The sequence below is a fragment of the Thamnophis elegans genome, chromosome 16 (assembly GCF_009769535.1).
Source record: "Thamnophis elegans isolate rThaEle1 chromosome 16, rThaEle1.pri, whole genome shotgun sequence".
NCBI classification, from domain to species: domain Eukaryota; kingdom Metazoa; phylum Chordata; class Lepidosauria; order Squamata; family Colubridae; genus Thamnophis; species Thamnophis elegans.
The window spans coordinates 21,438,289-21,461,245 of NC_045556.1; the positions used below are offsets into that span (position 1 = coordinate 21,438,289).

Genomic DNA, 22,957 nt, shown 5'->3' on the forward strand with positions numbered 1-22,957 from the left:
TCGGATGTAAAATTTTAAGAAACAGGAAAAAAAATAGTGTCGAGTTGAATACAGACATGTTTCCCATCATGAAGCAGAAAGAAAGGAGAGGAGGAAAATGGAGACACACATCAGATTTCTCAAGTTTGTTTGTCTTTTTTCTGTTGCTATTAAGTGTTAATATTCAAAGTTTTTAGAAGGCGGACTGTGCCTCCTGACTTTTAAGAAGGCTGACTTTGCCCCACATGTACGGAGAGTTCTGTTGCTCGAAACGATCTCCTGCTTGCATATTGAAACAAAACAAAAAAAGAGGGAAAAAAAAAAAACAAGTGTCATTTCGACTACGAAATCGAAGAGTAGGATTCTCCTGTGTGCAGTTAATGACAGTTCTTGAAGATCCACTGAGGTACAGTCGGCTTTTGAATATATTGTTATTTTCTCGCTTGCGCTCTCTCTCTCTCTCCTTCCTCCCAGCTCAACCCCTTCAGATGCACGAGCCGCATTATTTCTGCATTTGCAAACAAAAAACAAAAAAAAATCGAAAACAAAAGAAAAAAAACCCAATAACCTGTTTTCTCAAGGTCAGCAGGCTGAAGACTGGGGTAAAGGCAAGGCCCGTTCGTTCTTGCGTCCCCCGTTCATGTGGGCGTAGGACTGCCTCTCCTCAAAGCTGGCCCGGAGGACCATGACGCCTGGGCCATTCTCGGCTTTGTGTCCTGAGTGTTTGTCAGAAGGCTGGAGGGTAGAGGAAGGGTCTAAAGGAATGCTCTCCATGTTCTCTGTCTCCAGGTCAAGCTCCTCCGTGTCGGGAGGCTTGTTCTCGTCGCTGTAGAAGAAGGAGACCTCTTTGAAGGCTGGGTCCAGCTCGTCCTTGATGCTGCCGATGATCTCCAGGAAAGAAGGGCGCATCTTGGGGTTGTACTGCCAGCACATGCGCATCAGTTCGAAGCTGGGAAGAGAAGAGAGCAGACATTTCAAGAGACAGCATGCAAGTAGGGAAACACCTTTGCTTTGGGCTGGGGAAAGCCAAGACACGGAGTCACACCTTTAAAGACAAAAAAGGGATTGTTAAAATTGATGTTGTGACCCACCAGTGGAGCTGGTGGCAGACTCTGACAGTGAGGAAGTTGGGGAGGAACCTGGACCAGTCATGGAGTCTGGGGAAGGCTCTGATGATGTGTCGGAGGCAGAGAGGGGGCCAGGGCCGTCTGACAGTTATCAGCTGTCTTCACAGTCGGAGATCAGTGGGGCAGAAGAACAGCTGGAGCCTGTTCCCAGTGTGCGCATGCGCAGAGTGGCCAGACAAGAAGGGAACAGCTAAGGAACAAGAGCCGACTCGGGAGTAAAGGCACAGGTGGATGGTGAATGACCCCTCCCATAGGGAATAAAGAGGAGCGAAAGAGGAGGGGAGTTTGCAGGAAACAATAAGTTCAATTCATTAGGGTGAAGGTCTGTTCCTGACTTCTTGCCAAGTAATTGCTGCTACAGTGTGGCATTTGAAAGGTATCAGCCTGGCAGCTCGCCAAGCCTGATAAAGGCCAGAAGTCATTTTTTTCAGTGCGTTCGTCACTTTGAACGGCCATTAAACAAACTGTTGTAAGTCGAGGACTACCTGTACAATAAAGGAATTAAAAATACACATTCCCCAATTTTTGCTTAATGCTGCCCTCCATGTCTTAAACACAAAACCAGAGGTGGGATTCAGCTGGATTGGACCAGTTTGCTGGAACTGGTAGTGGAAATCGCGGGAGAGCCGACTCCCACGCATGTGTACGCATGTGCTCACATTTGCGAACTGGTAGGGAAAGTAAGTGAATACCAACCCCGCACAAAACCAGGCTCCAGAGATGCTGGGTTTTATTTCCTCTTCCTCTTTCATTTGCAAAGGGTCAGCCAGCGCAGCTAAGCAAGAAATCTGCCCCAGATCTAACGAGCCAAGATCCATTTCACTGACTTCACACCCGTCGTTTCCCCAGCTGCCTCTTTGTCTAAAAACAACCAGCTGGGACCAAGGATGGGGATAGCGGCAGCGGCTCTTTGCCCAGCTGCCTGAAGGGAAGTGCTGAGGAGATACCACAAAGAGGCCAGCGGGACACATGTGCCAGCAAGCCCATGCGACCCTTCCTTTGAGGCCATTCCACCAGCTTGCCATAAAAGGAAGTTTTCCTCAGCTGGTGGGGGTGAGGAGGCCTTGTTGACACGGCCCTGGAAACCAAAGGCTCTTCCAGAAATGGGAGGCCGAGAGGGAGACGGTTGGTAGAGCGAGGGGAGCTACGGAATCACGAGGGAGGAATGGAAAGGCTTCTCTGACGGCACCTTCCTTTGGCACGCAGTGACGTTTGCAACCAGGAGCAACAACTCAGCTGCTGCCCTTTGAGTTCCACCCGAAAGGGCCACAACCCCCCCCCCCGTCTCGATGTCTTTCTCCCTCCCTCCTGCCATCTCTCCGTGTCTCTCTCCCTCCCTCTGATTCTCTCTCTGTCTCCCTCTCTATGTCTCTCCCTCCCTCCCACCCTGTCTCTCTTTTTCCCTCTCCCTCCCACCCTCTCTCCTCCTCCCTCCCTCCCTGTGTCTCTCCCCTTCTCCCTCCCTGTGTCTTTCTCTCTCCCACCCTCCCACTCGCTCCTTCTTTTTCCCTCTCTTCCTCTCTGTCTCTCTCCCACCCTCTCTCTCTTTTCTCTCCCTCCCACCCTCTCCCCTCCCTGTTTCTCTCTCCATCTCCCTCCCCTCTGTGTCTCTCCCCCTCCCCCTCTGTGTTTCTCCTTCCCTTTCCATCTTTCGGCCTCTCCCCTCTCTCCCCCTTCCTGTGTCTTTCTCCCTCTCACCCTCTCCCTCACTCCCTCTTTTTCCTTCTCTCCCACTCTGTGTCCCTCTCTCTCTCCCTCCCTCCCTCCTGTGGGAATTCCTTATTACTTCTTCAAAGTCTCACCAATCCTTGAATAGTGGCGTTGCTCCACAGGAGGAGAAGTTGCACTTCTCTCTCTAGTTCTTGGGAAATTTACTTTTTTCCCATTTTCTAAAGTATACAAGTAATATACTTTACAGGTGGCATACTTTTCAACTTACAACAGTTCACTTAGCGACCGTTCAAAGTTACAACGGCAGCGAGCGAAGTGACTCAGGACCATTCTCCTCGCCCATGACCCTTGTAGCATCCCTGTGGTCACGTGATTTAGATCCAGATGTTTGACTCAACATTTATGACGGTTGCAGTGTGATCCATTTTTGCGGCCTTCAGACAAACAAAATCAATGGGGAAGCCAGATTTCCTTAACGACCGTATTACTAATGTAGCAACTGCAGTGATTCACTTAACAAACATGGCGAGAAAGGTGGTAAAATGGGGGCAAAACTCACTTAAGAAACGTGTCACTTAGCAACGTATGTTGTAAGTCGAGGAATACCTGCATTCGCTTTTGGTTCGCAGCTGGGCTTCATTAAGCCTTTTTGGCTTCGGTGGATTGTTTTAAGGGAATGTTTTTCTACTTTTGCAGGCATGTTTCTGCACGCATCCCAGTTATGCTGTGGAAAGTCATTTCTCATTGGAGGAATTTCAGCAAAATAAAATAAAATAAAACAAGGACAGGAACAATATGGGGTCTTGTTCAGAAGGGGCTCCTGCTCAGCTAAAGCATTTATTTTAGCCTTCATTGTCATTGTACATCATATATACAACAAAATTGGTTTTAGCTTCACTGGTGCAATCCATGACAAAAAAATACAAACAGCATAAATAGTATAACTTCCCTGTGCAAGTAATTAGGTAATTAACTGTGGCCAACTACAGGCAGCCCTCAACTCACAACCACAATTGAGCCCAAGGGTTGTGTTGCAGGGCAGTTGCTAAGGGAGTTGGGCGTTAAGTGAGTTTTGCCCCACTTTACGGACCATTTCGCCAGCGTGGCTAAGTGGATCCCTGCAGCTGTTAATACGGTCACTGAGCAAATCTGGATTCCCGCATTGGTTTTGCTTGTCGGGGAGCCAGCTAAGGTTTCAAAGGGTGACCATGTGTCTCTGGGACGCTGCAACCGTCATAAATACACGCCAGTTGCCAAGCACCTAGATGTTGGTCACATGACAGTGGGGAGGCTGCAACAGTTGTAAGTATGAAAAATGGAGATAAGTTGCTTTTTCATTGCTCTTGTAACTCTTGATTTGGTCCCTGCATAACAGAATAACACAGTTGGAAAGCACCTTGCAGGTCAATCAATCAATCAGAATAGAACTGGAAGGGACCTTGGAGATCTTCTACTCCAGCCCACTGCTCAAGCAGGAGACACTAGACCAGTGTTTCTCAACCTTGTCAACTTGAAGATGTCTGGACTTCAACTCCCAGAACTCCCCAGCCAGCATTCGCCCCAATTCCCCTTGCTCAGCTGCGCATGAGCACGTGACAACCCCAACCCCACCCCCACCCCCGCATGCACTCACGACACTTGCTAGGCTCCGGATGCTTTCCTGAAGCCTGGGGAGGGCAAAAACAGCCTCTCCTGGCCCTCTGGAAGGGCGAAAAGTCAGAGGGCTGGCACATGCGTTCGTGCCGGAGCTGACGGCTGGCATGCCACCAAATATGACTCCACGAACCACCTATGGCGTGCCATTGGTTCGCCATCACGGAGCTAGGAAAACACCTTTAAGAACTAAAAACTGGAACAGAAATGCTTTTTCTGCTTTCCTCAATCGCTTTCTGAAAGGGAGGGCTGGAAGACCATTGAGAGTAATTTGATCAGCTTACAGGTTCGGGGGGAGGGGGAGAACCCAAACATTTCTTCATCCAAGAAATTATGTCACTTTATACCTATTAGCAGTCCTCCCCCCCCCCCCCCCGCTTCCCCTGTTAAACGGCAGTTAAAAAGCCATCCTCAAACAAATCTCCCCAACCTTAATTACCCGGGCTTAAACATCATTTTCGCTCTCAATTGCTGGAGGGGGAAACAGGGGAGGTCTTGATTTATTAATAACGCTTCTTGCCCGTGAAAATTAAGACTGGAACATCTTTTTCTGCTTTGCAAATCTGCACATCCGTGTCCCCTCCATTCCCCCCCACCCCTGGGCTGGCCTGGTTAAATAATTCCCCTCTGTCTTTAGCAGAATTTCAAAGCTTGCTGGAGATTTCCCATTCTGGGGGGGTGGGGGGGTGGGGAAATAATAATAAAAAAAATAAGGTGGGGAATTCAGTTCCTTAGCAACGCCTGACTGCCGCCTTCTTTGCCCGACTCCAGCGAGCGAGCAAAACAAGGTTGAACTGTCACCTGATACCCATCTAAGCCCTCTGGCTAAATAAGCTCTTTTCCTGAGAATCTCAAACAGCTGAGGCCCCATAAGCAGTTGCATCCCTCATGTGGGCCTCGAACCAAAAAGAAAAAAGGGGAAAAAAAGGCAAGCAAAATAGTGTTTTTCCTTCCAGAAAGCCACTATGTACACAAGTTCTGTATTTTCCAATCCCAGCCCGACACAATCAGGTTGCAAAATCATTGCAAAGCTTTCAGAAAACATATAAGGTGGAAAGCCTGGGCCCTCTAGAAAAAGGGGTCGAGGGGGTCCCCAGTTGAATTGATATGAAAGTTCCTGGTTTGATAGAAGGAGGGGAAAAAACTTTTTAACAAGGAGACGTTTCTTTTCCTTTGCAACCTGGAAATTTCCAGTGGAAGATTTAAGCCAGGATCGTCAAAATGAGTTGGCTGTTGAGATCTCTAAGGAAAAGGTTTCCCTTGCACAGATGTGCTAGTTGTTCCCGACTCTAGGGGGCGGTGCTCATCTCTGTTTTAAAGTCGAAGAGCCAGCGCTGTCCAAAGACTCCATGGTCATGTGGCCAGCATGACTAAATGCCGAAAGTGTATGGAACGCTGTTCCCTTCCCACCAAAGATGATTCCTATTTTTCTACTTGCATTTTTTATGTGCTTTCGAACTTCTAGGTTGGCAGAAGCTGGGACAAGTAACGGGAGCTCACTCTGTTACATGGCACTAGGGATTCAAACCACTGAACTTCCGTCCTTTGTGATCCAAAAGCTCAGCATCTTAGCCACTGAGCCTCCATGTCCCAGTTGGTTGGTGTGTGTGTGTGTGTGTGTGTGTGTGTGTGTGTGTGTGTGTAATGTATGTATGTATGTATGTATGTGTGTATATATATGTGTATATCTATATCTATATCTATCTATATCTATCTATATCTATCTATCTATCTATCTATCTATCTATCTCTATATCTATATCTATATCTATATCTATATCTATATCTATATCTATATCTATATATCTCAGATATACATATACAAAACATAAATAAATTAAAACCAAACATTAAAATCTAAGGACATGTGATGAGGGCAGGGTCAGAGTGGGGGGAGGTCAGATCTGTTGTTACTCTATCAACCCCCTCCGCTGCACTGTCCCCCCACTGGAGAATTAACATCTCTAAGGCCCTTACGAAAGGATAGGGGGGTTTGGGCCAACCTCACATCAGAGGGCAGGAGCAACAGCAGAGAAGGTCCTCCTCGTGGATCCTGCCAGTCGGAAGAATCCGGCTGACGGGATCCACAGCATGCCTCCTCTGCTGGCACGAGTGGGTGGCGGCACGATCCCACAGCAGTCAGGGGAAGAGGACAAGGCAGGCAAAGACAGAGAAGGTCTGGATGTACGTACAGCATGTCTGGGCAGTTGTCCGGCTTTTCCAGGAGGCCTCCCTCCATCACAAAACGTAGAACTTGTTCATTGGACATGCCTTGGTAAGGCTGCTCTGCTAAGGTGGCAATTTCCCACAAAACAACACCGAAAGACCTACAAGGAAAAGGTTAAGAAACGTTAGTGTCACCCTAGGCAAAGAACTAGAGGAACTGAAGATGTAAAACACGTAGAGTTGCAGGAGAAGGAATGGCTGAACCTGGGGGAGGAGTGAAAAGAGGCATCAGCCTAGCATCCCTACATCGCTGCAAGCAAACTAAGTCCAGCCTCTTTTGCGTGCTGTTGCTCTTTATCTTACTCTAACCGGGTGCTGACTGTTAGTTGAGAAGATTCCCATGCGTAGGCATTTAGCAATAAATTAGCTTAATTTAACCTTCTGATGTGGACATGGTCTTATACCGATAAAAACTTACAGAAACACTTGGGTACTGGTGAGAGGCACTACAACAGGCACACAATTCCTGCAATGACAACATCCCACAAACCTGTGGATCTGTGTCACAATAGCTGTCATCTGCATATGTTATGGTTATGTTGACAGTGTGGCACCATCATAGTTTGTTAATAGGCATGTGCTATAAAAATGCAGTGTCCTGTAACACAACTAGGGAATAATACTGCAATTATAAGTATAAATTACTGAGTAAAGGTAAAGGTTGTCCCTTGCATATATGTGCTAGTCGTTCCTGGCTCTAGGGGGCGGTGCTCATCTCCATTTCAAAGCCGACGAGCCAGTGCTGTCCGAAGATGTCACCGTGGTCATGTGGCCAGCATCACTAAACACTGAAGGCGCACGGAACGCTGTTACCTTCCCATCAAAGCTGGTTCCTATTTTTCTATTTGCATTTTTTACCTGCTTTCGAACTGCTAGGTTGGCAGAAGCTGGGACAAGTAACAGGAGCTCACTCCGTTACACAGCACTAGGGATTCGAACCGCAGAACTGCCGACCTTTCTGATCGACAAGCTCAATGTCTTAACCACTGAGCCACCATTAAATTACCGAGTAACACTGCCTAAAAAGATAGGCATAATCTGAATCAATAATAATAATAACCCCTGCTCTTTTTTTTGCGCTCCCCCAAAATAAAAACCCCATAGGGCCTGATCAGGTGAAATTTAACTTGGAGTCAATTGTACAAAATACACTTTGGATGAAGTAATACATTGATTTGTTGCAAACAGACTGGAAGCTTTTATCTCCTGCCTTTGTGAGGCTGCCATGCTGAATCGGACTCAATTGTAAATATTTTAACTCAACCAATGTAACCCCCAAATTTGGCTTTAAATGGGACACTTAAACATGTGTTAAGAATATTCCACTGATTTTTTTAAATTTTTATTTATTGAATCCCTGATCAGAGACTGGAAGTAAAATCTCAGATATAATATAAATCAGTAAGCAGAGTGCACAAGACAGCAATAATGGCCCAAATTCAAAAGAATTGATCATCTAAACTTGATATGGAGACCTCAATCATCTTACCCAAAGCATCAGTTGAACACAGCCTCTTCAGTGGCAACTGCATGGAAGTTAGCAACATTTGATGCAAAATCCACCAGGAGAAAGCTCACAGCCCTTTCTTTTCCCCTTGTATAATTAACCCACCTTCCCACCATTTTTTTATTATATTGGATCACATGAAAAAAGAAGTTTAAAATACCGATGTTCCCTGCAACATTAACTTGCTTATTTGGTAATGGAACACATTCTGGATCTGTATACTATTAAAATGCTTGTTGTCATGACCATTAACTGCATAAAACGGCATCATAGGGCAACCGTTTTTAAACTAAGGCATCTTAAAAGGACTAATGTATAAAGGTGAAGGTAAAGGTTCCCTTCGCACAGATGTGCTACTCGTTCCTGACTCTAGGGGACGGTGCTCATCTCCGTTTCAAAGCCGAAGAGCCAGTGATGTCCGAAGATGCCTCTGTGGTCATGTGGCCAGCATGACTAAATGCCGAAGGCGCATGGAACGCTGTTATCTTCCACCAAAGGTAGTTCCTATATTTCTACTTGCATTTTTGCATGCTTTCAAACTGCTAGGTTGGCAGAAGCTGAGACAAGTAATGGGAGCTCACTCCGTTATGCAGCGCTAGGGATTCGAACCGCCGAACTGCGGATCTTTCTAATCGTTCTGAAATGTTGGAATTTACTAGGGAACTCCTGATAGTAACTAGAATGTCATTTACTCTGGGATCTGGATCCACACGAGCTCCCACCCTCCACCTTTCTTCTGCCGTGTTTATTTTTATTATTTTTAAGTTAGCTTTTTCAGAAAGCTAGACTGCAACGCTTTCCCCAGCCAAATTCTGCAGCGGGTTTCCCAAAATATACAAATCTACCGTATTTTTCGGAGTATAAGTTGCACCTTTCCCCCCCTAAAAGAGGGTGAAAATTTGGGTGCATCTTATACACTGAATGTAGCCCCACCCACCCACTGTCCCCTCACCCTTTGGCCTCTGCCTCCCAGTAATTTATCTCCTTGCAGCATACGGAAAATGGGGCTTGCCACAGCCTGAAACAGCTGATGATCGGGAGGTGCTTAAACTGAAAGTGAAACTTGCTGTTTGCAGCAGGAGACAAATTGCTGGGAGGCAGAAACAATTTATTTTTTTCTTGTGCTAATCAGGCTGTTTGCTGCAAGGAGGTAAGTCAATAACTATAAATGCCTATAGAATGTTTAAATTATTAGACTTGTTTTTTAAAGACTGCTTTATTATTGTTCTAGACAGCTTAACAAAATGAAGAAGCTTTAAAATAAATGCTTGATCTGAAGAGGCCCAGTGCTATTGTATCTTCTTTTAAATAGCAGAGAATAAAGTATACTTCCAGAAAGCCACATCAATTTTAACAGCATCTGTACAAGTACAGTCTGAAATGCAACACTACAAACAGTGTATATTGTCTGTGCTGTTTGCTGTTTGTGGCAAGGAGGCAAATTGCTGGGAGGCAGAAGCAGATTTCCCTCCCAAAAGCTAGGTGCGTCTTATACTTCGGAACGTCTTATACTCCAAAAAATACGGTATATATAACGGCCATCCCTGCCAAACCTGGAGATCTAACCAGCTTCGCTGGGGCTGTGGGAAAATAGCACAGAAAAAGAATAACCCCAGTTTTTAACTCTTATAACCTGGAAGCTATCATATAGAGGAATTCACTCTCAAGCGGATCCCAGCACAGGTCGCCCTCGACTTACAAATTTAGTGACTGTTCGACGTTACGACAGGACTGGAAAAACTGACTTATGGCCGTTTCCCATGTTTAAGACCATTGCAGCATCCCCATGGTCACCTAATCAAAATTCAGACACTTGGCAACTGGCATGTACTTATGACTGTTTCAGGGTCCCGGGGTCACAAGATCAAAATTCAAACACTTGGTCATTGACCCATAGTTATGATGGTGGCGGCGACTCTGGGGTCGCATCATACCCCTTTTCTGACAGGCAAAGTCAATGGGGGTGTTTCTAACTTAACAACTGCAGTGATTCACTTAATAACGGTGGCAAGAAAGGTCATAAAATGGGGCAAAACTCCCTTAGCAACCGACATTTTGGGCTCAGTTGTGGTTTTAAGTTGAGGAGTACTTGTATCCAGTGGTGTGTTCCTAACCGTTTTACTACTGGGTTCGCTGAGAGAGGGCATTTTGTATGCGCGTTGCTGCGCATGCGCAGTTTACTGAGAACTGTTCTGCGCATGTGCAGAAGCATGCTGGTGATGGGAGAAGAGACCGGGGAACCAATTTGGGGGCGTGACAGGCCTGGGTCGCCGCTGGTTCCAGCGACCCAGGCCGCCAAACCATTACCAATTCGACTGAACTGGCCCGAACAGGTAGAAACCCATCATTTCTTGTATCTGGTTCTTCCTGTTACATCTACTATAAAGGGACCAGAGGAAGAAGCCCTGCCTAATCAGAGAAATGGGCCAGTTTTAAAACCAAACAATTTGAACTTCTGGGAGGGTTTAAGCATGGCAAAAGCTTTCCTGAGGAAGTAGGAACACACACACACACACACACACACACACACACACACGCCTGAGATGTGTACAGTTTTTACAGCAGAGTATCTTCAAAGCCACAGCTAACTAAACCAGATATTTCCAAACTTGGTAACTTTAAGATTTGTGGACTTCAACTCCCAGAATTCCCCAGCCAGCATGGCTGGCTGGGGAATTCTGGGAGTTGAAGCCCATAAGTCTAAAAGTTGTCAAGTTTGGAGAACCCTGATTGAAACAACCAAGTTTCAGGGATCGGCATAGAGCAACCGAAGAATGCTTTTGTAAATAGTTTTCTTCATTACCAGACATCCGAGTGGGTGGTGAACACGCCGTCCTTCAGCGATTCTGGGGACATCCAGCGGACCGGCAAAAGTCCCTTTCCACCTTTCCGGTAGTAATCAGTCTCGTAGATATCCCTCGTCATGCCAAAATCTACACAGCAACACAAGAGACACGTGTGTGCTCAGCAAATTGCAGTTCAAGCAGAAGTCAAAATAACAGCAAACCCAAGTTTAGCCGGCTGTGTTAGCTCTTATTAGCTCAAACTTTTATTTCTGTTTTATAGCACCCCTGGTTTATATATTTTATCTGCAATCATATTAGACTGAGAAGGAAATGAGATGGCCACTACATTCCCTATCAATTTTATCTTCCCTTATTTATTATTTTAAAGATTTTTCTTTAAAAAAAAAAAGCACGCCAGGCTACAAAACCAAATGAAGTCCCTCAGTGTTTTCGGAGCCTGGTTGCTAGCTTGCAGACTTTTTATGACCTGACTAGGTAACGTTATCAGTATGAGGAAGGGTAGGGTTTGCTTCCTGTTTATGTTCAGTAGTTTGGCCCATCAGGGTTGGTGGGAATGTGATTTTTCTCTTTGATTGTTCCTTGATTTGGCTATTGTTTTCTGCTTGATTGTTTGTCTGGTGTTAATCCCTGCTTATCTGGGAGGTAGTTGCTGGGGAAGATATATTCTGATCTTTGTTTGCAAAATCAAGTGTCAAGAATGCCTCTTGGTCTTCTGTGGTGTCAATATTCAAGGTAGGCCAGGGGACAAAACAGGCTTCTTAAAAGTCTATTAGAAATCTACTTTCGTCCTCCCCTGAGCTACTACAATACTATAATGTCCCTTTAACTTGCTCTCTTGGCCCATGTAATATGGAGATAAGTCTCTCACTCTAAGTGCATTTTCCTTTTCAAGGTTATGTCCATCCACCTCTATATACGGGCTGCAAAATGAGTTCCAAAAACACTTAAAAATTGGTGGCTACACCCCAGTATTTTGATTGGAACAGATTAGAAACTAATGGAGGGACCTTGGAGGTTTTCTAGTCCAACCCCCTGCTTAGGTAGGAAACCCTATACCATTTCAGACCAATGATTGTCCAATGAACATGAAGCCTATCAAGAACTCAAGATTTTACACACACACGCCCTAAACTTTTTGCCCTATCCATTTCTTGGTGTCACCAAGTCTTGCTTGTAGATTTTCAGCCTGTTGTACCTACAATACTAAATGGTTCCTTTTTAAAGTAGTAATGAAGCCCTACCTCCGATCTTCACAGTGAAGTCCTCTGCCACCATGCAGTTCCTGGCAGCTAGATCTCTGTGAACAAACTTGTTGGCGTTGAGATAAGCCATGCCATCTGCAATCTCCCCAGCCATCTGAATCATCTTCTTTAATGGTGGAGGATTCTGAACAGGGTTGTTCTAAGAAAGAAATGGAGATCACCACCAAGTCAATAAAGAAAGTTCAGCTTTCTTTCCTTATTCCAACCTCAAGATTTGGCTCATTTTTCAATGTCATGACTGGACATTCCTTTCATTGCTGCCCAACGGAACTAATTGCGTTGTCTTGAAGTGTGTGCCAAAAGGCCCATGTCCTCTCACATCCATTCAACAAGAGCTGCATGTTCTCTCACATTCAATAACAGCTCCACATTCTCTCACATCCAACAACAGCTCCATGTTCTCCCACATCCAACAAGAGCTCAATGTTCTCTCACATCCAACAACAGCTCCATGTTCTCCCACATCCAACAACAGGTCCATGTTCTCTCACATCCAACAAGAGCTCCATGTTCTCCCACATCCAACAAGCGCTCCATGTTCTCTCACATCCAACAATAGCTCCATGTTCTCCCACATCCAACAAGAGCTCCATGTTCTCTCACATCCAACAGCTCCATGTTCTCTCACATCCAACAACAGCTCCATGTTCTCCCACATCCAACAACAGCTCCATGTTCTCCCACATCCAACAACAGCTCCATGTTCTCTCACATCCGATGAAAGAGAAGAAGGGCAACAAAATTACAACGGGAAAGAAAGGAAAGAAACATAAAAGATCACACATCATCCACTCTGTCTCCACTCAGCCCCCAAAGTTGCTTCTACAATCATGTTTTTAGAAGCCAAAAGATTTCTGTATCTCAGCTCAAGGAATGCTGCTTGGTTTACAGTCACACTTTCATCTTCACAAACACACCAGATGCTTCTACTATCTCCACATGAATTATTTACAACAGAAACCATCTACAAAGGTGGCAAGGGAAGAAGGGAAGATACTCAATGAGAACTGCCAGCCCTAATTTAACTTTTATTTGGTTCTTGAGGATTCCCCCCACCACGCTTTCTCCTGCCTAACTTGGAACTTGTGACAACACACACAAGGGTGGCTACTGATTTTCTGCTGCCAGCATGAATATTAAATGTCAACCGCATGACTAAATATTAGTGTTTGTTGCAAAAACTCATTCATAATTCAAGGCAAGAGCGAAAGGGAACGGTGGCTGCCGTATGGAGAGTCACGAGCAATTAGCAGGCCTGTTTTACACTGAACAGCCACCCTGGCTTATTCAGAGTCAAGAGTAAGGGGCAAAACATTGCAGACGGAGGCCCAGCAGCCAGCTGAGTAAGCAACGGGGACAAAGGAAGGCGTGTGCAGCTATTTACAATTAGGTGGGCAAAATGGCTAGAGGATTGCCGTTTTGTTATTTATAAAAAAATAAGAACAGAAACATCGCTGTAAATGAAGGGAATGCTTCTTGCTGTTCAAATGTTGAGCACTGCTGTACAACAAGTACTGTGTTTTTTGGAGTATGAGACAAGATTTTGAAGAGGCAAATTTTTTAAAAAAAGTTTTTGCACTCCGCAGACCTCCCAAAAACGGGCCCATTTTTCGTCAAAAAAAAGGCCATGCATAGCCTTTAGAAGGCTTATAGAATGTTCCTGGAAGGGGGGGGGGGACGAGCAAAAAACAGCCCATTTTTTGCTCATTTCTACCCTCCCCAGCCCCCAGGAGCACTCTGGAAGCCTCCTAAAGGCTATGCACGTCCATTTTTGCAAAGGGGGCGGGGTTTCAGGAGGCCAAAAATGCTGTATTCAGTATATAAGACGCACCCAGATTTTCACCCTCTTTTTTGAGGGAAAAAGGTGTGTTTTATTCTCCAAAAAATATGGCAGCTCTTTTTCTTTTTCATCTTTGCCTACCTGCTCACAAAAATGGAACATACCTATTGTAGAATAGGTATGTTTCTATCTCGACATAACTAGTTAAGGAAAAAGGGGTGGCTTCCTTAAACCAAGTTTATGGAAGCCATGGGCTAGCAGAGGGGTTGGCAACCTTAAGCACTCCAAGAGCCACAAAGGTCCTAACCGGAAGGCCCCCATTCAATTCTGGAGCCGACCGGAAGTCCGGTTCCCCCACTACAGAGTCTCCTCCTAGCGCAGCGTCCTTTTTCCTCTACCTGTCCTAACTGAAAGCCCTATCAATTGTGGAGCCGACCAGCGACAAGGAGCCGCAGAAGAGGGATGAAAGAACCACATGCGGCTCTAGAGCTGTGGGTTACTGACCTTTGGGTAGCAGAATAGGACGGATCTAGCTATAGCAACACGGAAAACATCTGCCTAAGAATTCAGAGTAACAGAATTACAGAGCCGGAAGGGATATTGAAGGTCTTCTAGTCCAATTCGAAGGGGTGTCGTTGTCATACACCCCATTTTACTGGGGAAGCTATCTTCCTTTCACAAAGCACATGCATTTCCCACCCACCCCTAACACAAACATACTTCCGTGTCTGGGCGGAGAGACCGCAAGTAGCTCTTCAGATCTCCACGGGTCATGAGTTCCATGATAACCAAAGTGGGCTGACCTTGAGAGACAACGCCAAGGAGCCGAACCTGTCAAAAGGAATAAGCAAATTAGATGCTTTGTAGGAGAAGGACAGGCAGAGCCTGGTGGTGGAGTCAAGAGAGGAATCAGCCTAGAATCAATACATTCCCACAAGTGTTCTAAGTCCAATCCTTCTTGAATTCTGTTAACTCTTGTTGTTAGTTGCGAAGTCATGTCCGACCCATTGCAACCCCATGGACAACGTTCTTCCAGGCCTTCCTGTCCTCTATCATCCTCTGGTGTCCATTAAAGCTCACACCTTCTGCTTTGGTGACTCCATCCAGCCACCTCATTTTCTGTCATCCCCTTCTTTTTTTGCCCTCCGTCGTTCCCAGCATGAGGCTCTTCTCCAGTGAGTTATCTAGCACCTTTTTAATCCTGACCATTGATTGACAAGATCATTATGTGTAGGCATGAGCAATAAATCAACTTAAATTGTACTTAATGTGTGAACCTGATTCTGCATGCCTGACATGATTATGGGCATAGGAACTTGATGTGTGTGTGTGTGTGTGTGTGTGTGTGTGTGTGTGTCTGTCTGTCTGTCTGTCTGTCTGTTTCTGTGTATCATTGGGACAAATGGTGAGCAGAAGAAATCATGTTGGAAAGGTGGTTATAAAGGGAGCATCCATACTCTATTTGAACCAGAACAGAAATCTTGTATAACATTGTGTTGAATTTATGTTTTACTGACAAACAAATAAAGGGAGAGTAGTATAGATCTATTTCAAGCTATTTACCGGTAGCTCTCATCAGCTAGCCTGGGGTTCGAATCCCAGAAGGATATGGCTAGCTGCTGAGAACTAAATAGCTTGAAATAGATCTATACTACTCTCCCTTTATTTGTTTGTTGGTAAAACATAAAGTCGACAAAAAAATAGTTTGTCACGAATGCGATTGCCTGAGAAGGCTCCTGGATTGGAACTGAAAGGGGAAAGCAGAAGCAGTATGCTCCGTCCCATATTTGGGTAGACCAGGTTGCCCAAGCTTGTCAATCAGAAAAGTGGGCAGTTTGGCAGTTCGAAACCCTAGCGCCGCGTAACAGAGTGAGCTCCCATTACTTGTCCCAGCTTCTGCCAACTTAGCAGTTCGAAAGCACGCAAAAAATGCAAGTAGAAAAATAGGAACCAACTTTGGTGCGAAAATAATAGCGTTCCATGTGCTTTCGGCATTGAGTCATGCCGGCCACATGACCACAGAGATGTCTTTGGACAGCGCTGGCTCTTCGGCTTTGAAACGGAGAGGAGCACCACCCCCTAGAGTTGGGAATGACTAGCACATATATGCGAGGGGAATCTTTACCTTTATGGTATGGAATGAAGGTACCTACAGCACAACTTCAAAACTCTTCCCTCCCCCCTTTCCATCAAGAGATTAATTTTTTTCCTCTTACTGATAGGTTCCAACTTTAGCATTTCTAGCAATAAATGTTTATTCGTGTATTTTTAACTGATCCTTGATTTTATCATGTTGCAATGCCTTTTAAATATAAGATGCAAAGAGCATTGATTTCATTGGGAAATCCAAAAGGGGGGAAAAGAAGAGACGGAATTTAAATCTGGCTGAGGAAGGTCATGTGTTTATGTATTAAAGCGTAATAGAAGCAAGCAACATGTTCTGATTTTTTTATGCTAAATTAGATATTCCAGCATTCTAGTTCAGAAAGTCCTTGGTGAACAATGGTACAGGTAATCCTCAGCTTACGACCGCAATTGAGCCCAAATTTGCTGTTGCAAAGCAGGATAGTTGCTAAGTGAATTTTGTCCCATTTTACAACCTTTTTTGCCACAGTTATCAAGTGAATCACTTAACTGTTAACTACTGTTGTTAAGTCAGTAACACCGTTTAGTGAATCTGGCATCCCCACTGACTTTGCTTGTCCCAAATTGAGATCACGTGACTCCGGGACATAAATAGGAGTCAGTTGCTAAGCATCTGAATTTTGATCATGGGGATGCTACAATAGCCGTAAGTGTGAGAAATGGTCATGTCACATATTTTCAATGTCATGTTATGACTTATGGTCATAAGTCACATTTTCCAACTTCGAACGGTCACGGAACGAACTGTTGTAAGTTGAGGACTTTCTGTAACCGGGATTGGAATTTCTGTTGCTAAGTGAAGTAGTCATAAAGTCCAATGTCTAGATGACAATCACGTGACTTCGTGGACACTGAGACAGCTGGGACTTTGAGAACTGGTTGTAAGTACCACAAGTTCAGCGCTGCTGTGACTTCAAGCGTTCACTGAAAAGATGGTACGTAAGCGAGGAATACCATTAATGTACATGTAAGTCTGGGATTGCTTGCTCTTGGGAAGAAAAGCTATAGCAAATGTAGGCAGCCTATTAAAAAGTGGAGACATCCACCCTGCCAACAAAAGTGTGTGTAGTGAAGGCTCTGGTTTTCCCAGTTGCAATGGATGGCTGTGAAAGTTGGACCACAAGGAAAGATGAGAGCCAAAGAATTTAGGCCTTTGAATTATGGTGCTAGAGAAGACTCCTGCGAATCCCTTGGACTCCAAGACCATCCAACCAGTCAATCCTAGAGGAGATCCACCCAGGCTGCTCTTTAGCAGGCCAGAGGAAACTCAAGTACTTTGGCCACCTAATGAGAAGGAAGGACTCCCTGGAGAAGAGCCGGGAATGCTGGGAAAGATGGAGGGCAAAAGAAGAAGGGGGCGACAGAGGTGGCTGGATAGAGTCACTGAAGCAGTAGGCGTGAGCTTAAATGGACTCCAGTGGATGGTAGAGGGCAGGAAGGCCTGGAGGAACGTTGTCCATGGAGTTGTGATGGGTTAGACATGACTTTGCAACTAACAACATCAACACGTCTGGGATGGGAGAAAGAAGTCAGACATCAACACAGCTTGGCAGAGTTCAGTCACTTACAACGTGGTGGCAGTTGAACTCCTTCATCACCGAAGCTTCGTTCAGAAACTCGATCCGCTCCCTCATGCTTGCCGATTCGTTGACGGTCTTGATGGCCACCCTGGTTTCTGGCTCATCTTTCACAACCCCTTTGGCTACTCCCTCGTAGACCATGCCGAAGGAGCCTTGTCCAAGTTCCCGGCACATCGTAATCTTTTCTCTGGGCACTTCCCACTCATCTGGCACGTACACTGCAAAAAACAACAACACAAAAGTAGTTTGCGAAAATCACCGTGGTGCAAGGGTGTCCAAAGTTAGCCACTTTAAGACTTGTGGACTTCAACTCCCAAAATTCCCCAGCCAACAAACATTTTGGAGAGCCGTGCTGGGGGAAGATGCCACCTGTAGAACATCTTATACAGATTTTCTTTGTACGCCGTGGCCATTCTTAGTTTCTGATTAAGAACCCAAAGTTTTTCCCTTTTCGCCAATTCCACATAGGATCATATGGTCTTACGCTTAGGTAGGAACCAAAAGCACAGGTATAGAATAGATGACACCTGACTCAACAGTAGTAATTGTGACAGGACTCTACTAGTCCTAGTGGACAACCACGAGCCAGCAGTGTGCTGTAGCTGCCCAAAAAAGCCAACACAGTCCTAGGCTGCATAAACAGAGGGATAGAATCAAGGTCATGTAAAGCTACAGCATCATTTTATACTTTATTGGTAAGATCACACTCCACTTTTGGTTGCCACAATACAAAAAAGATGTCTCCTGCTCGAGCAGAGGGTTGGACTAGAAGATCTCTAAGGTCCCTTCCAACTCTGTTATTGTATTCTGGTATGAAAGCCCCAGTACAAGCTGACAGTGACAAGGGAGTTTCCTTTTCCTGGAACAGTATCACTATAAAAGGCCAATGTTTTACATTCTTCAAATTTACACTCTCCCAATGTTTACGTTCAAACATAACATGCTTTGAAACCATTGTGTGGCTCCATCCTGTTGTAACCCTGCCCCTAAGTTGTAAGGTTAGGAATGGATGAAATCCAAGAATATAAAGGGACGGCGCTGACACGTTACACTGAACTGCGTTTCTTTAGTCACAGCTTAGCAAAGGAACCCACAACAACTGTGTTCACACAACATGTTAAGCCTACACCTAACCTGAACCTGTAGTGTGTAATTTTATGGCTAAAGTTTCCAATTACAATCAGTGAATCTAGGAAAATAGCATAACAATTTACAACTCCAGATCAGTGGTGAAATCTAATCTTCAGGATCTGGCCTTCTAAAGAGCAGTCAGGGTGGATCTCCTCTAGGACTGACACGGCAAACTTTTTTTTCAGTTTCAGCTTTTTTTAAAGCTTTTTAAAGCATTTCCCCCACTTTTAAAGGAAAAAAATCCTTTAAAAAGCTTTTTAAAAAGCTTCCGACGATCGTGCAGCTCTCAGCTGAGCCGCACGATCTTCAGAAGCTTTTTTTTTTTAACTATCGGTTCGCAAAACAGCATGCCGATTAAAGAATTCTGGGAGTTGAGGTCCATCTGTCTTAAAATTAGTAAGGTAACTTTAAACCCTGAGAACTGAATGGCAGCTATTTCATTTGTTAGCCAAAAGCAGTGAGCTTTGAAGCAGTGACTTGGGTCATTCTAAAGGGAGCAGGGAGGATGAAAAAGAAATGGAAGAGGAAGATGAGGAGGAGGGCAGAGGAGGAGGAGAAGGAAAAAGAGAAGAAGGGAAGATGGAGAGGAGGAGGAAGAGAAGGGATGGAGGAGGAGGATTGTGAGGCTCTTGATGCTCTCTGAGCTTGGTAGTTTACTTGCAATGTTTCATGACCCAACTAGGTAACATCATCAGTGCTAGAAAGGAGTGCAGGGTGCAGAGAGGAGGAGGAGATGATTTTGTCATCTTGAGCAACTGCTCTGTTCAACAAGGGGAGGGAATGCCTCCCTTCTCTTCTCCCAAACTCCATTCACCCACTTCCAAGACTTTGCTTCTGAAAAGCGTCAAAAGCCAACTCACCATCTGAAGCGCTGAAATATTCAGGATTCACAGAAGCATAAAGCACTCCGTTTCCAAGCCTATCGCTGTTCCTGTTAAAATATAAGCAGTTACTTCTTCACGTTGATACCCACCTCTCCCCAAAAAAGAACACAATCTTCACACTGTTTGGGGCCTCTCACCTGGAGGTTCTGTTCTGGGACTTGCTGTTAAAAACGCCCACACCCCACACAACCCACTAACTACTTTTAGCCTGCTATATGGAGGTGTGAGGAATCCGATGTGTTACTTCCTAAGTCTTTTGCAATGGTAAATCCCTTAAATTTGCATTTTCAGGTGATATTTATTTTCTAAAATTGATATCTGGAGTGGCATAAGCGCAGCTTTTCACACAGGCCTCTGCAATCACAAGTTTGAATCTGGGTTGTAAGTACACTTTTTAGGGCCTGTCATAACTTCAAACGGTCGCTAAGCGATCAGTCGTAAGTTGAAGTCTACCTCTAACTATTCCCCATACACCTATCCCACTGCATCAGCTTTGAAAGAAATCTTCGACTCATAGTAGGAAAAACTGACAGTGCCGATGTCAGATGACATAAACTCTCGGGAGAAAGTGACAACTTTTCGGAAAATTGTATTCCATCTCAGTGAAGGAAGGATGATACAAGATCAGGAGGGGACAACTTTCCACAGCGAATTCGCCATGAGACAACTCACCCCAGGACAACTCACTGAGGGACAATCCAAGAATTCAATTTAATTGTTTAAAATAATTTTTAAAAATATTTTAATTTTTGTCATTCACATTTCATTCTGTCCCTCTTTTTGCATCCTTTCTTGAATGATTCTATTCCATCATTTCCTCGATATTATTGTAATTCTTGTCCTGCAGCGAGTTGGCCATGGACAGTTGGCCGAAGCAAGATGGCCATAGCGAGTTGACTGTGCTTAGACCTGATTCAAGATACCCTGAGACCCGCCTTTGTTCGTTTTTATTATGCCAAGTAATGAAACAAAGAAAGCTTGGATGAGCTGAGGTGGCGAAGTGGTTAGAGGGCAGTACTGTGGGCTACTTCAGCTGACTGCTAGATGCAGTTTGGCAGTTCAAATCTCACCAGGCTCAAGGTTGACTCAGCCTTCCATCCTTCCGAGGAGGGTAAAATGAGGACGCAGATTGTTGGGAGCAAGAGGCTGACTCTGTAAATTGCTTAGAGAGGGCTGTAAAGCATTTTGAAGCAGTGTATAAGTGCTATTGCAAAGAAGTGTGCAAGATGCTTAAAATGAGGGGGAGGAAGGACAGGAAGATGCTGCTGGTACTTTTGGAATACTTAATACTGCCTGGAATGTTTGTCAGAATTATTTATTCCATTCCCTGAGATTTGCTTGGAGAGACATTGAGAGAGAGAGAGAGAGATTATATAACCATAAAGTGTTTCATAAGAATCCCTTCTCTCTGTGATCGAAGGCACCGAATCGAGGTCAGGTTAAAAGGAGCTCCAACTGGGTCCTTTTGGATGGTAATAAAGCTTGCACTGCAACAGGGCCCGATCCACCCACCCCTCTGCCAGTCTCACCTCTTCTTGTTGCAGACGTAAAGCATGATGAGGAGCCCACCGATGATCAGCAGGACTGCAATGGGCAGCACAATGATCAGATGCAAGAAATTTCCGTAGTCTGCTGCTGCAACGGAGAATACGCAGACTTTAAAAACACGCACAAACACAACATTGCTTGTAGACTTTGAGGGCCTTTCGCCAAACTGATTACCCTTCAGAGGCAGTCCTAACACACATCGTCCTCAAGTTATGACCATGATTGATCCCAACAATTCTGTTGCTAAGTGAGTTTTGCTCCCTGTTACGACAATTTCTTGCCCCAGCTGCGGAACGAATCACTGCAGTTGTTACGTCAGCAATGGGGTTGCGAAGCGAATCTGGCTTCGAGATACAGCAACGGTCATAAGTATGAACCAGTTGCCAAATGTCTGCATTTAGATCATGCAATCATGGGGATGGAAATGGCCGTCAAACACTTTTTTCAGTGCATGAAGCAAACTCCTGGTCCCGACAAAACCCCCTTTTATTAATTTCCTGTGAATTCTGCTCCTTCACATCTAGCAAAGTCTTTCAAGGGAGGATTTACAGTCACAGACCTCATCTGGCTTGGAGAGCTGCCAGGTTGATATCTGCAAAACTTGGCCAGGAGCCTCGGAGAGTCACGAAGCAATGAAGGGAACTAATTGTCTCCTGCAAACTCCACTCCCCTTTCGCTCTTCTTTTATTTCCTCTGGGAGGGGCCATTCATCCTCCACCTGTGGCCTTACTCCCAAATCAACCCCTGTTCCTCAGCTGTTCCCTTCTAGTCTGGCCACTCTGCGCATGCGCACACTGGGAACAGGCTCCAGCTGTTCTTCTGTCTCACTGATGTCTGACTCTGAAGGCAGCTGATAACTGGCATATGGCACTGGCCCCCTCTCTGCCTCCAACACAGAGCCCTCATCAGAGCCTTCCCCAGACTCCAGGACTGGCCCATCTTTCTCTCCAACCTCCTCACTGTCTGAATCTGCTGCCAGCTCTGCTGGCTGCTTGCACACTACAACACAGGGTAACCAAAAATACTTACGTTTAGGTTGGACGTAGAACGAAATGGGCTCCGTCCAGGATCCGTTCCCAGCGAGCGAAGTGGCCTGCACTCTAACCGTGTAGTTTCCCGGGTTCAAATGAGTCAGTTTGGCTCCAGCAAGTTTCTTATATTCTTGCCTGGAAACGCATTCCCGTTTCTCCTGCAAAGTTGAAAAAGTAGAGAACATGTTATTTTTTTATTATTATTATTATTATTCATCTATCTTTTGCAAGACAAGACAATAATAAAGGACTTTGAGTTTCTCTGGAATCTTCTCCAACTCCTTTTTTCCTTTCATCTTCCTGCGTTTCAGTTTCTTTATTACAGCCCTGAGGCCCCATGCAAACAAATAAATGAATAAAAGAAGCATTACGTAAGAGGAAAAACAATACACATAGGTAGTCCTCAACATATGACCATAATTGAGCCCAACATTTATGTTGCTAAGTGAGAAATTTGTTAAGTGTGTTTTGCACTGTTTTACAACTTTTCTCAGAGCCAAAGAATGGAGGCCTTTGAACTCTGGTGCTGGAGAAGACTCCTGTGAGTCCCTTGGACTGCAAGGCCATCCAACTGGTCAGTCCTAGAGGAGATCCACGCTGACTGCTCTTTAGAAGGCCAGATCCTA

At 45.1% G+C, this 22,957-nt stretch overlaps 1 protein-coding gene across 1 annotated transcript in view; it reads right to left on the reverse strand.

Moving 5' to 3' along the window:
- Positions 1-378: 378 nt before the first annotated feature.
- Positions 379-22,957, reverse strand: part of IGF1R (insulin like growth factor 1 receptor) — a 225,271-nt gene continuing 202,692 nt past the window's right edge. Inside the window, 9 exon segments of the mRNA XM_032233352.1 lie at positions 379-928; positions 6,623-6,757; positions 10,967-11,096; positions 12,212-12,371; positions 14,733-14,843; positions 17,726-17,955; positions 19,729-19,799; positions 21,282-21,387; positions 22,330-22,489. Of these exon segments, the coding sequence (XP_032089243.1) occupies positions 562-928; positions 6,623-6,757; positions 10,967-11,096; positions 12,212-12,371; positions 14,733-14,843; positions 17,726-17,955; positions 19,729-19,799; positions 21,282-21,387; positions 22,330-22,489 (1,470 nt within the window). The 3' untranslated portion in view covers positions 379-561.